This window comes from Pieris rapae, chromosome 16, assembly GCF_905147795.1.
Source record: "Pieris rapae chromosome 16, ilPieRapa1.1, whole genome shotgun sequence".
Taxonomy (NCBI): domain Eukaryota; kingdom Metazoa; phylum Arthropoda; class Insecta; order Lepidoptera; family Pieridae; genus Pieris; species Pieris rapae.
The window spans coordinates 3,692,491-3,707,788 of NC_059524.1; the positions used below are offsets into that span (position 1 = coordinate 3,692,491).

At 32.4% G+C, this 15,298-nt stretch overlaps 1 protein-coding gene across 1 annotated transcript in view; it reads right to left on the reverse strand.

The window, feature by feature from the left end:
* The window catches only part of LOC110998066 (hydrocephalus-inducing protein-like), a 63,854-nt gene that overhangs the window by 33,115 nt on the left and 15,441 nt on the right, over positions 1 to 15,298 (reverse strand). Inside the window, exons 26-44 of the mRNA XM_045631768.1 lie at positions 15,043 to 15,260; positions 13,990 to 14,084; positions 13,563 to 13,706; positions 13,127 to 13,378; positions 12,808 to 12,995; positions 12,126 to 12,358; positions 11,529 to 11,690; positions 10,599 to 10,639; positions 10,401 to 10,469; positions 9,717 to 9,916; positions 7,789 to 7,906; positions 7,108 to 7,273; positions 6,257 to 6,388; positions 5,057 to 5,180; positions 4,497 to 4,665; positions 3,234 to 3,460; positions 2,156 to 2,355; positions 1,326 to 1,568; positions 211 to 390 (exon numbers count right to left, since the gene is read on the reverse strand). Of these exons, the coding sequence (XP_045487724.1) occupies positions 211 to 390; positions 1,326 to 1,568; positions 2,156 to 2,355; positions 3,234 to 3,460; positions 4,497 to 4,665; positions 5,057 to 5,180; positions 6,257 to 6,388; positions 7,108 to 7,273; positions 7,789 to 7,906; positions 9,717 to 9,916; positions 10,401 to 10,469; positions 10,599 to 10,639; positions 11,529 to 11,690; positions 12,126 to 12,358; positions 12,808 to 12,995; positions 13,127 to 13,378; positions 13,563 to 13,706; positions 13,990 to 14,084; positions 15,043 to 15,260 (3,161 nt within the window). The remainder of the gene's footprint in view (positions 1 to 210; positions 391 to 1,325; positions 1,569 to 2,155; positions 2,356 to 3,233; positions 3,461 to 4,496; positions 4,666 to 5,056; positions 5,181 to 6,256; positions 6,389 to 7,107; positions 7,274 to 7,788; positions 7,907 to 9,716; positions 9,917 to 10,400; positions 10,470 to 10,598; positions 10,640 to 11,528; positions 11,691 to 12,125; positions 12,359 to 12,807; positions 12,996 to 13,126; positions 13,379 to 13,562; positions 13,707 to 13,989; positions 14,085 to 15,042; positions 15,261 to 15,298) is intronic.

A 15,298-nucleotide genomic window follows, 5' to 3' on the forward strand; every position in this document is an offset into this window, starting at 1 on the left:
GGGTTTGGTTATTGGGATGCAGATAGGAGATTGATCGACTGTCACAGTCTGATCGAAGATTGTTTTCAATCTGAGACTGTGAATTAATTATTGGGTTCGGGCGTAAACCGCCTCCAAAAGATGCAACGTATTAATTACGCCTTTGATGTGTTGTACCGTAAAGACTATTTTAAGTGTTTTCATCTAATTATTAGTTTTTTGTATTCTTACTTATTATCTTTAAGTTTAGCTGTTGGTTGAGCGTCCGGGTCCAACTGGTATTGCTGAGGCAAAATGATTTCGTATGTTATTGGACATTTGCTTGTGTTATTTAAGATTACTTCTCTCATCACTCCACTACCAACAGGTATTATATGGAAATTCAATTCTCCGAGTGGGAACAATGTGAATCTGTAAATAAGTATGAAAATAAAAATAAAATAAAATACGTTTATTTTGGAACATAAGATCATCATGGTATCACTTATTCTACGTCATTAAATTCGAACCTGTTGGCATCCCTACTCATCGGCAAAGAAGACAGAGGGTGTTGGCCGAGAAAAAAAGCCGGCGTAAAAATCTCTCGGTAGGTACTCTTTTTATGTGAAGGATATTAATTTCTTATGTCACGAGTTCTATTCTCGTTAGATTAATGGGAAACTTCGATATGTTAATATCGCAATGTCAATAAAGAATAATATCTGTTATTATTAACAAAGCAGCTAATTACAATTCAGTTGTTCGCATTCGTAAAGTCAATCGAGAAAGTCATTAATCATGAGCATAATTTTTTATTTGTTACTATTTTTTCTCTCACTTAGGTTTTCTTATTTTTGTAAGCGTGATGTTTCCATATATCATATGCCAACGATTATACATCATGATCAGCTACAAACGTGAAGATTTCCAATGTATGTACGTGCCATGGTTGTACATTTGGATCACTTATAAGCAGGACGATTTCCTAAATCGTTGGAGTTACACCCTGAGAGCATAGCCAGACGTAGGCACTCTCTTCAATTGTTTAATTATCATTTTATTATATCACTCATATTCTATTGTTATACGTAAGTGGTGAATATAAGGTAATATAAAAATCTTCTATTATTTCAAACACCTGATGACACAGGAACCGTACATGAACAAAATAATTAAATTTTGTTAATACCAAAAACATGAACATTTAATTGTCATTTTTAAGAATATAAATTTTACACTTGAAAATTATATTTCTGTACATGTTTAATTGTATGTTGGTAATATTTTTAATTGAATGTAATTTACTTACTTGCCAGGGTGTAACTGTCACTTATAATATAAAACATAATAAAAAAGCTCTCACTTACGTATTATAAAACGATGCGATGGTCACGCAAACCGGAAACTTCGCAACTACCACCTGATTTTTACTTCCGTCGAGCAACGAGCAAATGTAGGCAGGGGTGTTGACTAAATTCATGGATGTCGTGGGCGTGCATTCAAATTCAATATTAATTAATTTTACTGTGGGAGGTATAACACCGCACTCGGGAATCGCTTCAAATGACCTTAACAATGATGGCTCAGGAAAATTCTTGACCTTTTTTAACCTTAAATATTGTGAACACTTATTATTTGTACCAAGAAATATAGTAAAAAGCATCACAGTGAAAGAGCGTAAAGTATTGATTAATAGTTTTATTTTTATGTGGTAAATACATTTTATTTCATTTATAAACAAATAATAAACAAAATTAATTAGTCGGTTTGTAGCGTACTCCTACAGTAATTAATTAATTTATTTATTTATTTACTTGGAAACAAAACGGATACAGCTTGACAATAAAAATAAAGTTAAAAATAAAACATAAAATAAACACATTAGATGTATCCACAATAGGTTTCACTTATATACATTTTTAATCATTGCGATGACGTCATACCCTAAACGCGCCAAGCTATTCTGAAATTTAAATGGGCAGCAACACTTAACATCAGAGTCTCCTGCCCGTACGCCCCCTGTTCTATAAAATATGTCATATAACAATGCCACAGAGGCTGTCGGGCAGGCCAGTCATGGATAAGACTAGAGGAGGATCCTAGCTTTAGGTCGGAGGAAGCGCACATAGAAATGCGCTTCCTTCATAGGTCCAAGCTCTGTTGTTCCTACACAATGCATCTTCAAACCAATACTAACTTGTAGAAAATATTATATTTTCCTCTATTCAAAAGATACATTTCCTGAACAACCGTGGAATTGACTTTGACGTTTCCATAATTGAGGAAATTTTCACTGGGATTTTCGTATGCACATTCCACCATGACATCGTAACATTCCGCTGATAAATATAATGCATCAACTATCATTGGATTCCCTCTTCCTTCAGCATCATATATCTGAAATAAGTCATAGAATATATGTGTGTCATACAATATATTAGTAAATTATTATGAAGCAGATTCAGACCCCAGACATTAAAATATATATATATATTTTTTTCTTTTTTATAGAACAGGGGGCAAACGGGCAGGAGGCTCACCCATTCCCACGAAAATCTACGCAAGAATTAAACAACATTTTGATTAGGAAAATTTAGGTTTTGGAATTAGTAAACTTACGAATTTTTCAGAAATGTTTGTTCCGTGAATTAATTTTAGATATAATTTGATGTTAGACTTTTTTATTAAAAAATCTGTATTATTTCTAAATTTTAGAGGTAAATGGTTACTGTCTTTCTTAAGTATCTAAGAACTTGCTTATTAGTCAAATCAAAATATTAAACACGTATAAGTTGTTTTTATGAAATAATTAAGGAATATGTACGCAATTTTATTATACATACTCTATAAAAAAGTCAGTGGCGCTACAACCTATTTAGGTCTTGGCCTCAGATTTCTGAAACTGTTTCATGGTCATTTTAAATCTAATAGGCAAGTAGGTGATCAGCCTCCAGTGCCTGACACACGCCGTCGACTTTTTGGGTCTAAGACATGTCGGTTTCCTTACGATGTTTTTCTTCACCGTTCGAGCAAATGTTAAATGCGCACATAGAAAGAAAGTCCATTGGTGCACAGCCAGGGATCGAACCTACGACCTCAGGTATAACAGTCGCACGCTGAAGCCACTAGGCCAACACTGCTCATACATATTCTATATTACTTCTAATAGTGAGTATTTATCAGCAATCGGGGTGAGCTTAGAACTTTTTATTTATGGTACCCGGCAGTATATTAACAAATAATCTAGATTTTTGAATAAAATTTTATTTATTTACATCAACTGTGAGAGGCTTGTGAGATATTACGCCAACTCTACAGGCGATATATGTAACTGGTACAACTTGATTATCCTGTCGTGGTACAATGCCAGATGTTTGAGCGATTATAAAATCTTCAACAAAGTCTTGCGGGTTGTGAATTTGCCACATAATGGGTAAAATCGAATCATTTTTAACGATAAATCTGTCATCTTCTTTTCGATATAGCAAATGGCGACCGTATTCTGAAAAAAGTTTCTATTTAAGAAATTATTGAGAAAATATTTATTTTCTTTAATTGTACGTGAAATAGAAATTTAGTATAGTCCATGCGATACTTGTTATATGGTTTACTTCGGCTCAATTTGCCATATTTTTGCTAACCAATGGATCAGAAATGTTTTCTCTATTATATAGTATTCTAATATAAAGTTTTTATTTGTTTTTTTTTAATATTGACCTTTACAAGTATACGTCATAGTGACCAAGACGGATTGATTAAAATGTTTCTCGTACCTATAAATCGTATACACACATATTTTTCTGCAACTAAGAGAAGTTTTTAGCAAGCTGATCTTCGATTCTATCTCATTTGAATTTACATAAAGTTGGTTTTCTCGATCTCGATCTCTTACAGGTTTAGGACCGGTAATAGAACATTCTGGAGGGAACTTTCTAGTTGTGGAATAATTCGACTACTTTTCGAAGCCAGACTGAACTTTGTAAAACACCGTAGGAATGGACAGAGTAATTTACATTAAATTTACAATAAAAGTTACATTTTGTAGAGAGATAAAGATCACGTTCCTTCTAGTATTTAGCGATAAGGATAGAACACCAACTACTTAGAACAGTGGTACTGCCAAGAATGTTCTTGAATTCTGTTCGCGAATATTCCCAGGAATATGGCCGAAAATTGACCAGAAAATTCAGATTTGCCTGCGATTATCTAAGAATTAAGAATGTTTAGTGTGCGCTTCTTGAAGTGATGAGTGATAGCATTTGTCATTTGTGTATTGAAATTTTAATTAAATTGCTCGTTAATTAATTTCAAATCAACTCACAAAAGTAACATTAGTAAGTAGTAACCAAATGAACAAATGAATAAATTGATTTGACCAAACGGACAAATGAATAAACTTATTCATTTAAACCAATTTTAATAAAATTTTATACTTTTCGGTGACCTTAAAATAAACCTAAATTTCCACAGACGCTAGAGTTCACTTTGTTCTTTATATGGTATAAAAGTAAGAGAATGTTTGTATATCGAATACAAACCAATAGATTTTGTCAAAGGCAATATTTCAACCACAGGAACTACACCGTTACAAGCAATTTTTACTGTAACTATTTCTGGATTATCCTTAACACAAAACAGTAGGACGCTTGTATGTATTCCTAAATCAGCCGGTGCCGCAGAGACAGTCACCTTTTCTCGACATCCAGGCTAAAAACAAATGAAAAAAATCAGTGGCGCTACAACCTCTTTTAGGTCCTGACCTCAGATTTCTGAATCGGTTTCATTATCGTTTTTAAATCTAATAGGCAAACAGGTGATCAGCCTCCAGTGCCTGACACGCGTCGTAGACTCTTTGGGTCTAAGACATCGGTCGTCACGATGTTTTCCTTCACCGTTCGAGCAAATGTCAAATGCGCACTTAGAAAGAAAGTCCATTGGTGCACAACCCGGGATCGAACCTACAACCTCAGGTACGAGAGTTGCACGCTGAAGCCACTAGGCCAACATTGCCCTCAAAAAACAAATGAATGTTAAATAATACCAAAGGCAGGTGTCAGGGTTCCGACACCAGTATTTTTACTATACAATCATTCCTTACCTCCAAATTAACAAACGTTTTATCAATTTGAAACACGCTCGTATCTTCCAAAAATTCAACAATGACATCGGCTGTAATTAGCGAGGAGTTTCGCAATTCAATTGAATATTGCTCTTCATATATTCTTAAAAAACAATATAGTTTCATAAAATAGCATTAAAAGTTAACATTACTTATATTATATAAGTCTAATAAATAAAATAAATATTCCTAATAATATCGTGAAATATGCTTAAATACTTCTTGTATAAAGAATATCGATAACGTTACATTACCTGTGTCATGAGCACGCCCCACATACAGAACCTCACATACAACACAGCCAAATTAGGTATTATTTAGTTACATGTATTTAATTATTTTATTGATTTTTTTCCTTTCATAAATGTTTGAACGTTTTTGTATATATTATATAATCTAATTGGCTATATGATTAGTATAAATCATTTAGTTATATACTTTACTAGCGACCCGCCCCGGCTTCGCACGGGTGCAATGCTGATACTAAATACACTACAGAAAATCTGTGAACGTTGTATATAAAAATGTGGGTTATCCATAAGAGATAGACATATACCATCACGGACTTTTCTGTAGACCTTTTCAATGTGTACAATACTTAATACATTATTTTGATAAAACTCGTAGGGTTCAGCCTGCGTTTGCAATGTAAGCGGAAAAAATGTAATTATTTACGACATCACATTAGAAACCTCAAAAATAACAGTACTTCTCCACTATTTAATGGATGTTATTATACATATAAACCTTCCTCTTGAATCACTCTATCTATTTAAAAACCGCATCAAAATCCGTTGCGTAGTTTCAAAGATTTAAGCATACATAGACATAGGAACAGAGAAAGCGACTTTGCTTTATAATATGTATAGTGATGTTATGAATATGTAACACTTTTAAGCGAGCTCTAAAAGACTTAGGGTCTGTTTCACAATGTCTGGATAAGTTCCAAATAAGCTATTTATTACTTATTGGTAGGATAACCAGTTGTTTGCGTTTCACGACTGTCAGATAGCGCAATACGTCATGAAATGCGAAGTATCTTATTCGGAACTTTTATCTTTCGAATAATTTATGTGTTGCATAGCTATTTGGTATTTATCCATCCATTGTGAAATAGGCCCTTAAAGTATCAAAGACCTAATAAAAGTACACTTTACCTATTAAGTATAAATAACCAACCTGTTGAAACCAATAAATATAGGCCCAAACTCGAATAGCTTTTGATCGTCAATATATGTTACTTTGTAAACTTTGTCTTCTACCGAACGACGAACGAAATTCTCAAACATTTTCTTAGGACGACTATCCAACCTAAAAAAAACTTCACAGTAGAATAAATAAATCAAATGCTACGGTTTTTGCTTTGGCAACGCCGTTACTTCTAGTGAAAGACTTAAATGACACGACACATTATGAATTATGAGAGAAGACAAATAAATTCACTATGATACAAGAAAACAAGGCAGACAAATAAAAATATGGGAAGATATTGCATATATAGCCATGTGTGGCTACGAAACAGATGGACACCAAGAAGCTCTCAGAGGAAGCATATGTTCCAGGACAAACTGTAAAATAGAAATTCAACTTGCCGATTAACGATTAGTATTTATAGTAGGATAAGTATTTAACATCAATAAAGGCTATTAATATTCTTTTGTAAGTGCCACGATTTTGGATATGGACGGCATATGGACGAATTGCTTGGCTTCATAAATGATTTAATTAAGATAGATGTAATATTATGTATCATGTATAAAGTTTAGATTTTTATATTAATTGTGCTTTCAAATGAAATCAAAATCAAAATATCTTTATTCCTATAGGTAAACATGTACACTTATGAACGTCAAGAAAAACAAATTAAATTAATTGTCAATTTACATTTACAACCAGTTTTTTTTATTTTTACAACAACTTTTTGTAACTCTTTAGTTCATAGGGCATTTAAAATGTGTACTGTGGTATAGCCCTTTAGTGTTGTTAATTTGTATATATATGAAGCAATACATTAATAATTAAAATGGAACCTTGGTAAATCGCAAATTGCCGAAACATTAATATCTATTCTTGAGGCTGGCCATCCATTGACTTCGACGAAGCGTTTGACAGCGTAATTTCCTTCGTATTGTGGACTGAACGAATATTTGCATCTCACAAGATCACCAGGCTCAAGGACTATTCGTCTATCACGCTCTGCAAATGTATAAAGTTTGCTGTCACACAAATAGTCAACATTTCGATTGCTGGTTCACAATTAAATCTTAAATGTATTGACAATTTATTAAAATGCAACTAGGGCTTGTGATATTTTTGTTCATGATGTATAAACCTAAAATCGAGCGTAAAAGTAATCTCGCTTTTATAAGTAAAATTTTAACAAGATTCATGATAATTGGAATATTTATGGGCAGTTATCCCTGGGGTCATTGGTTCCATTCCCGTCTGTGCACCAATGGACTATCTGCCTATGTGCGCATTTAACACTCCCTCGTACAGTGGAAGAAAACGTCGTCGTCGTCGATAGTGTCTGTTAGGTATAGAAGGTTGATCGCTTCTTGCTTCTTAGAAATGAAAACGGAACGTATACATAAATCTAAAGCCCAGAATTAGCAGCGCCATTGGCATATATAAGCAAATTTAGGTTGAAATTTTGGCTGACCAATTTCATAACCCCTTTAAATCAATTGTGAATTAATAATAAATTCTACCTAAAGTACATTTAACACTGTGAAGAGGTAACGGATACATCTCTTCTTGATTATCTTCAGACGTTTTGTCGATGGACATAGATGGTATTTCACTTGTCGATGTTTGAGAGGATGTTACCTTTGAAATATTAAGTTTTTTGTTTAGTAATACTTAGATATTAATGCAAACATTAATTTTGCAATCGTAGTCAGAGTTTATTCCTACTGACCAAAAACTTGACACGATTTAATAACTATCAATTAAAGTATAAATTATTAAAATATTAATTATATTTATTTACTTTCAAAATGTTACGTCAGCACACGAAATCTTGACAAAATCTAAAACTATAGTTTATCGGGTTACAATTATAGTATAACGAATTTAAACAAGGCTTCAAGCAAACTCAACATTGTCAAAGTCAATTGCAGAAAAATAATTATCTCGGAAAGTGTGAACTTTCTTAAGTTAACACAATTATTCATTAAGTTTGGTCAATAGAATTTACGTGATGTGCCATTATTTTAACAATGCAATATTACCTTTTTACCACAAGAACAATGCCATTTAGAGAGTATATTAAGCACATTATCCTGTGACGTATCATCCAACAAATTTAAATCCGTAAGAGGATTACATTCACATTTTTTAATCTGTAACAACATGACATACAAACATTTAGTTCTTCTGTATTATCAACATCGCGGCTACAGATTTGACGGTTGTTTGTGCCAAACAATAAAATAAAACATTTCTAATATAACCTAATCTAACCAAACAATTCTCGTAGCACAAAGTTTAAAACCGCTAAAACCTGTAGTGGCGGGTTTTTAACACAATTTTGGTACTTATATATAGCTTTAGCGACATGTTCTCTTAACTATGAATTAACATAGCCAAGTGAGAGCTGAATCTTCTAGAAGAAAAGGGCAGAGATACCGTGTAGAACCCTACATTGGTATGGCAATTACTTAAAATACTACTGTAAAACCCTCCAAACTGGAACCAACATTGCCCGAGAATTTTGATTATTGTGTAAGTCATTGTGTAAGTAATAAGTATATTGTCTTTGCTTACAGTCTTCGTACTACGTCAGAGTTTGTTCGCAAATACATGTTTACAAGTTTCCTTTATACTTAGTGTATATATATTATATATAAAAGCAAAACGCTATAAAGCAAATAATGGCTCAATAATTCATACCACGAAATATTACTTACCGGCGATTCGTCCAAATATTGCCAACGTAATGGGGCTTCATGGTTCATCACTGGAAAGGTTTTTGGCAAGAGTACCGTAAACTCTTTAAAATTAATCGGACAGCTCAATACATCATGCTCTTTTTCCTCACGTAAAGCGTCCCGAACCAACTCAGACCCCAAAAACATGTTAACGATCGCTGTTTTATACCGTAAACATGGACAGTTTATTAGAGTCAACGGAAATCCCCTCTCCGAAATACTGACTTCGGAAGTCTGGAAATGTCAAAGTACTTAGTAGTACACGCTTTCAGTGCAACAATGCAGTCGTCAAGTCTATTTCATTCGGCGCAGTAGAAGTGGTCTGCTTTAAACAATTGTTGATTAACATGAAGGGGTTGTTAGAATGTACAATTCGCAATAAAATGATGCACAGAATTAGACTTAGGGCGAGAGACTTAGAAAAGAGCGTACAAATTCTTAAACGGCCGACAATGCACTCGCGAGCCATCTAGCATCGAGAGTGTCCATGGGCGGCGGTATCACTTAACATCAGGTGAGCCTCCTGCCCGTTTGCCCCCTGTTCTATAAAAAAAAATAGAATGCTTCATATTAAAATATAATTATTTTATACATTTATAAAATATAAGACTACTTGAAATATTTAATTCAACTTTTTCTTTAAAATCTTACAACATATTACATCCGAAACTACGAATAAAACATTAATTCCTACTAAGAGTTGTTACCTGAAGTTGAATTTCAGATTTCTTCTTCATTTTCTTATGAGAAGATCCAACGATTTGACCACTAAAGCCGTATAATGGAAAACCCACTTCACCCTCTTCTATTATCCAATTATTTGCGATATTAACTAAATTATCGTAAGTATTTTTGGTGTATTCGTTATATTTTGTGCTCATTAATAAATATTCACTCGTGAGTTTCGCTAAAAGTTAAAAACATTATCATGCTCATTTTTCTCATAGTAATAATAAGTTTTCTATTTCAGATTATATTCATATGTAGTTTTAGGTAGAGTTGTAAACAATTCGGTTAGTCAGAATTAGATGTTACCATTAGTGAGTAAACGAAACTTAAAGTTCTAAATTGCTAGTTCTATAGTAGAGCACACACATAGGTACCACATATATATTATAACATGTATTCGTCACTCAATCAGTGAGTCTCAAACACTTATATTCCTCACTATCTCATATTTCCTCACTCACACACAGACACACTTATATTCTTCAGTCATTAGCCTGAAGTCGCACACCGTTAAGCCACACTGATGACAATGTATCAACTTTATTAACGCGAGACTGAAATACTCATTAAATTATTATTTATTTTGGATACTTAAAAAAAAGTATTTTTGAGAGGTTTTAAAAGAAAAATTACTTGCATATATTGCTAGTGGTAAAACATACCTTTAGCATCTTCCTTTTTCATCTTTTTCTTCGATTCATTATCAACGACCAGTAATGATTTACTGCGATCTGAAATCGAATGTAAAAAATAAAGGTTATTTATTATTTAAAAATCCCCCTTATATCGTAATTCAAAATATTAATTAATTTAAACAAATAAGTACATAAATAATAATAAACTTATAATAATTTTCATACCTCGAGCACCCTTTTCTAGTTTGACGTAGTCACCTGGGTTTCTGCAATTGATAAAAACATTACTTTTTCATGTTTTAAATAACTCCCGTGTGTGAGAATGCAATTTTAGCAGAGACTCAATCTCTGTGATGAATGATGTCAATTGTCAATGATAAAAACTTAATATCCCAAATATTAAAAATTAACCGATATGATTGCGTATAATAGTTATTTAATTTAATAGTTTATTATATATAACAGTATTTTAGATAACTAAAAGAAATATAAATAGTTAATATTTTGATATAGGGGTTATTGGTAATTCAATGTATTCCCGTAAGGAGGTGATAGGGGATGACTATTTACAGTAATAACGCAAATATAAATCGAAATAGTCAAATTATTCCGCATTGATACGCTTAAAATTAGCTTAAATAAAGCCTTTGAAGGAAATTTTGTGGAAAAAAAGTATTGAAGTTATATTGATTTTAGTTTCGTGTCTTTGCATTTTTAAATTTGGACGCATAACTTATTCTTTTTAGTAAATTTTTGATACTGCATCTTTGACTTAAAATAAAGTTAACGCAAATAATCACTCTTATCACACCCTAACATGGATATGTAGAAATATCAATAATCCCGCATACCTCATATCCTGTGGTATGCAAAACAAAAAATATAATTTTCTGATCAATGTTTGAAATTTAACGCTAACTTAATATCTTTCAAAAATAATATAGACAATTGCAGATCTATATCTACGCAATGTTACAAGCATTCGTATAAATTAAGAAAATTAACCTATGTAAGTATGTGATGTAACTTGTGAATATTTAAGTGTGGTATTCACATTTAGAGCATATATACTGTATCCTCTTACAGAGGATAAACCGATAATTTTTGCACATCATCTTGCCTATATTATGATAATAATAATTTCAAAACAATAACCCTTGTTTTTCATAGTATTGCCTCCTCCTGTCTTCTAACCCATATGTAATATATATAGATTTATGTTCCGGATTTGCATTTTCAAATTCATTTTCATCCATGTTCTCAAAGCTATTTATGATATTTTCAATTTCTGTCTCATCGTAGATTTTGGATACGTTTCTGAAACAAGAAATTTAATCATAGATGTTTAAATAACTGGACTTTTGTTTTTAAAAATAATCATGTATAAAGTGTAAACCAAACATATAATATTTATAATGCAAAGACGATGCATACAAATGTATGTCATTAAAGATGTAATAGCTTATATTATATTAATATACTTTATGTAAAAAAGCTATTTAAATAGATGTTTTAAAAACCTACCAAATTCCAACATTCAAATTCCAGCGAAAAAATTATAAAGTACCAAATAGCTATGCAAGACATAAAATATTCGAAAGATAAAAGTTCATGACGAATAGAGCTATCTAACAGTCGTGAAAGACAAAAATAGTTTTTATCCTACCAATGAGTAATAAATAGTTTATTTGGAACTTATCCGGACATTGTGAAACAGACCCTAAATATAATACATATTGTATAGATACTTACTCATCTACTTGTTCATGTTCTCGCTGCGTTTCCTCATAGCTCTGAGCCCATTTCGTGAAATCTGATTGACACAGCACTAAATGTATATTCCATATGTTTCTTTTACACTTAATAATCGAAGTTAGCGTCAAAGGTGGACTTTTGAAAACGATACTCGTTAAAGTCTCCACGATGAACCCTCGATTAAACTTTGGATGCTTGAAGAAGTCCGTTAAGAGTTCCGTTGTTAAATCCTGAAAAATTAACTATGTAACTAGAATCGAAAATTTTCGCGAGTTGATTAGAGATTTTAAGTTGTACCTAGGTAACACTGAAAATGTTTAGATAATGAAAAATGGCTTAATGTAGAAAGTTGTACTTTTGCTTTTATTGTTTTCTTTTGAGTTCTAGAATTGAAATTCAAAAAGTTTTCATTGGCAATGTTTCTAACTGACCAATTCTAAACATCTTTAGTGTTACTCAAGTATAACGTCTTAGTAAAATTGCGTTCGCCTGTCGACATATACTGTATCATTTAAACAGATGTGCTGTTTTACGATATCTCAAGCACAGAAAATAGTTAAAATCTCCTTAGAAATAGAAATTACATTGATGAAAATTTTAAGCATTTTAATTGTTCAAAAAAATTAATCACGTTATTTGTTCTATCACATCATATTGGTGAAACAAATTATATGTTTACCATTTGAAACATTGTAGTGGATCCCATAGCTCCTACAGCTGAATGAGAGGTTATTGAAGATGTTGAAGATCTCTTTTTCTTTTTATCACTTGCTTTAGATCGCGGAGTTGCTATGTTTTTACTATTCGCTAAAAACTCAATTTTCTTCCATATTATGTCGAATTCGTCATCAGTTTCTTTAAAGATATCTGCAATCACACATTCGTGTCTATTACTGTTTAATGTTTCTTTAATTATTTGACAGTGCTTATTACCGGAGTGACAGATTTAATGTAAGTTTAGATAAGTACTATTTGATCTCTTAACCCAAAAAAATTACCTTCACTCTCTGTCTGTTTCTCATCGTCCCCTTTAAATCTATGAATCACATCGAACATCTCATTAATTGCATTTAGTATGACCACTTTTGCGTTACAAGTGCTTGTACATAATGCTTCCACAACGCACATGTCAACGTTGACTGTAGGAATTCCAAGTGCTTTGCCAGTTGAATAAGCCATCTCTTGGCAATTTATTTCTAAAACCACACAATTTAATTTATCACTGTCGGTTAGAACGAACTGTAGATCTCCTATAAGGATAATCAAGTCCCTTCTGCTCAAAACAACTACATATTATAATTTTTAAAATCGACAAATTCAATCAGTCTATTCACCAATCAATTGTTAAAACTCATTGTAAAAAAAGCACAAAATGTCGTATTCATACTTTAAGTTTTATTACAAATGTCCTAGCAGTATATAATCATTGTCTACCTTCACAAGGTGAACCGTGAAAGAATATTAAAATTCCTTTAGCATGATTGTCAGCTTGGTCATCAGCTGTTGATATAGCATCGTAAGCTGCAATGCATTCCTTCAAAGGATCTACTTTAGATTCTTTTAAATAGCCAATAATATCTGTAAAAAAACATTATTTATCTACAAATGGCTGATATCTGATAATGTTAAATGTGTACATACAAATTGACGTGAGCATTCACCAAGAACCACTGGCCCTTGGCTATACCAGCTAATACTGGATTTTAATACGTGCATTCTCATAACATTAAAAAGTAGTACAATAGTTTTGTTTATTCTGTAATCCAGATAAAGTATAGAACGACTACATTTATTAGTTTGATGATGCTTACGGGTTTTAAAAACTGATGGTCCGATCCAGTTTAAAAACTTATATCCTTACCGTTTATAATTTCCGTTTCAGTTCGTGCCTTTTTTGGACTTAAATTGTCACGTGTAGTGGTTTTTGATACAGGACCCTTCGTAGTCTTGGATTTTCTGAAAATTTTATTATTTTTATAATCTTTATCATTAAGTTACAGATTTTTTACATTTTAAAAACTCTTACTTGGCTGCCGCAGATTGTTTTGTTGAAGCCCTTGACATCTGACCTTCTTCTTCAATGCACCTGTAATATTACAATATAACTGAAATGTTTTTCTCTTATCAATCCATTACTGGTAATAAAGATGTAATTAACAGACAACCAAAGTTAACGAAAAAAATAGTTACGGTAAAATACATCGATGTAATCATTTATAAATATCCCAATTAATTTACATCTATTGCACTTATACAACAATTGCGTTACACATAATATTTCCAGTTTTTATAACATTACACAAAAAATTGTTAACCTTTTTACTCTTTCTTTAAAACTGATATAGAAATTCATTATTGCCTCGGGCATACCCGCCCCTGGTCGTATCGCTTTCACGAGCATTTCATCTGGCTTATTGTAGTATTTATGAAGCAGTTGATATATTTCTTCTTCTTCATTCCAAATTCTACAGAAAATGGAAAAGGTAAATGTACTGAATTGCGTACACTGTATTTTTGTTGAGTATAGTACATATATATACTAGATATAGTATTTGGGTTTGGTTTGCTTAATGCCTCTACACCCAGTAGTTAACGCCTGTCGGTTAAGGGGATCAGCCAGTCCTTCTTCACTTCAACGTCGAGCCTCCACATATTAAAGGGTACAGAGCTTTATGCAGCAGTCCTGTCAATTATGTCTATATAGGATATATATATATATATATATATATATATTTGACGGGACAAATGATTAGTCTATTACGCCTAGCCTATATGTATAGGCTGAATCTGCTAGCATTAAAAAACAACTGATAAACAACTTAAACTGTAGAAAACTGACTGCGAAAAATACGTATTTAACAAAATATTGTTGGATAATTATTATTTGCTTAAAAAACTTATAGTAATTACTAACACATCACTATGCGCCACAATGAGCTCTATCGGAAATGGACACGGGTTTGTCAATCCAAAATAAATATCTGTGGTTTCAGCCCAGGGTAGAGTTGGCGGGAAACAAACATTCGGTCCAATAATGTGAACCTGTGGCACAATACCCTGCCCCGACACCGGAATTGTCATTCGATTTGGATTCATATGGAATTTGAAAATTAGGAGACCTTCGTATGGAAGCTAAAACAATACTAGAATTATGACGAGTCAGGTTGATT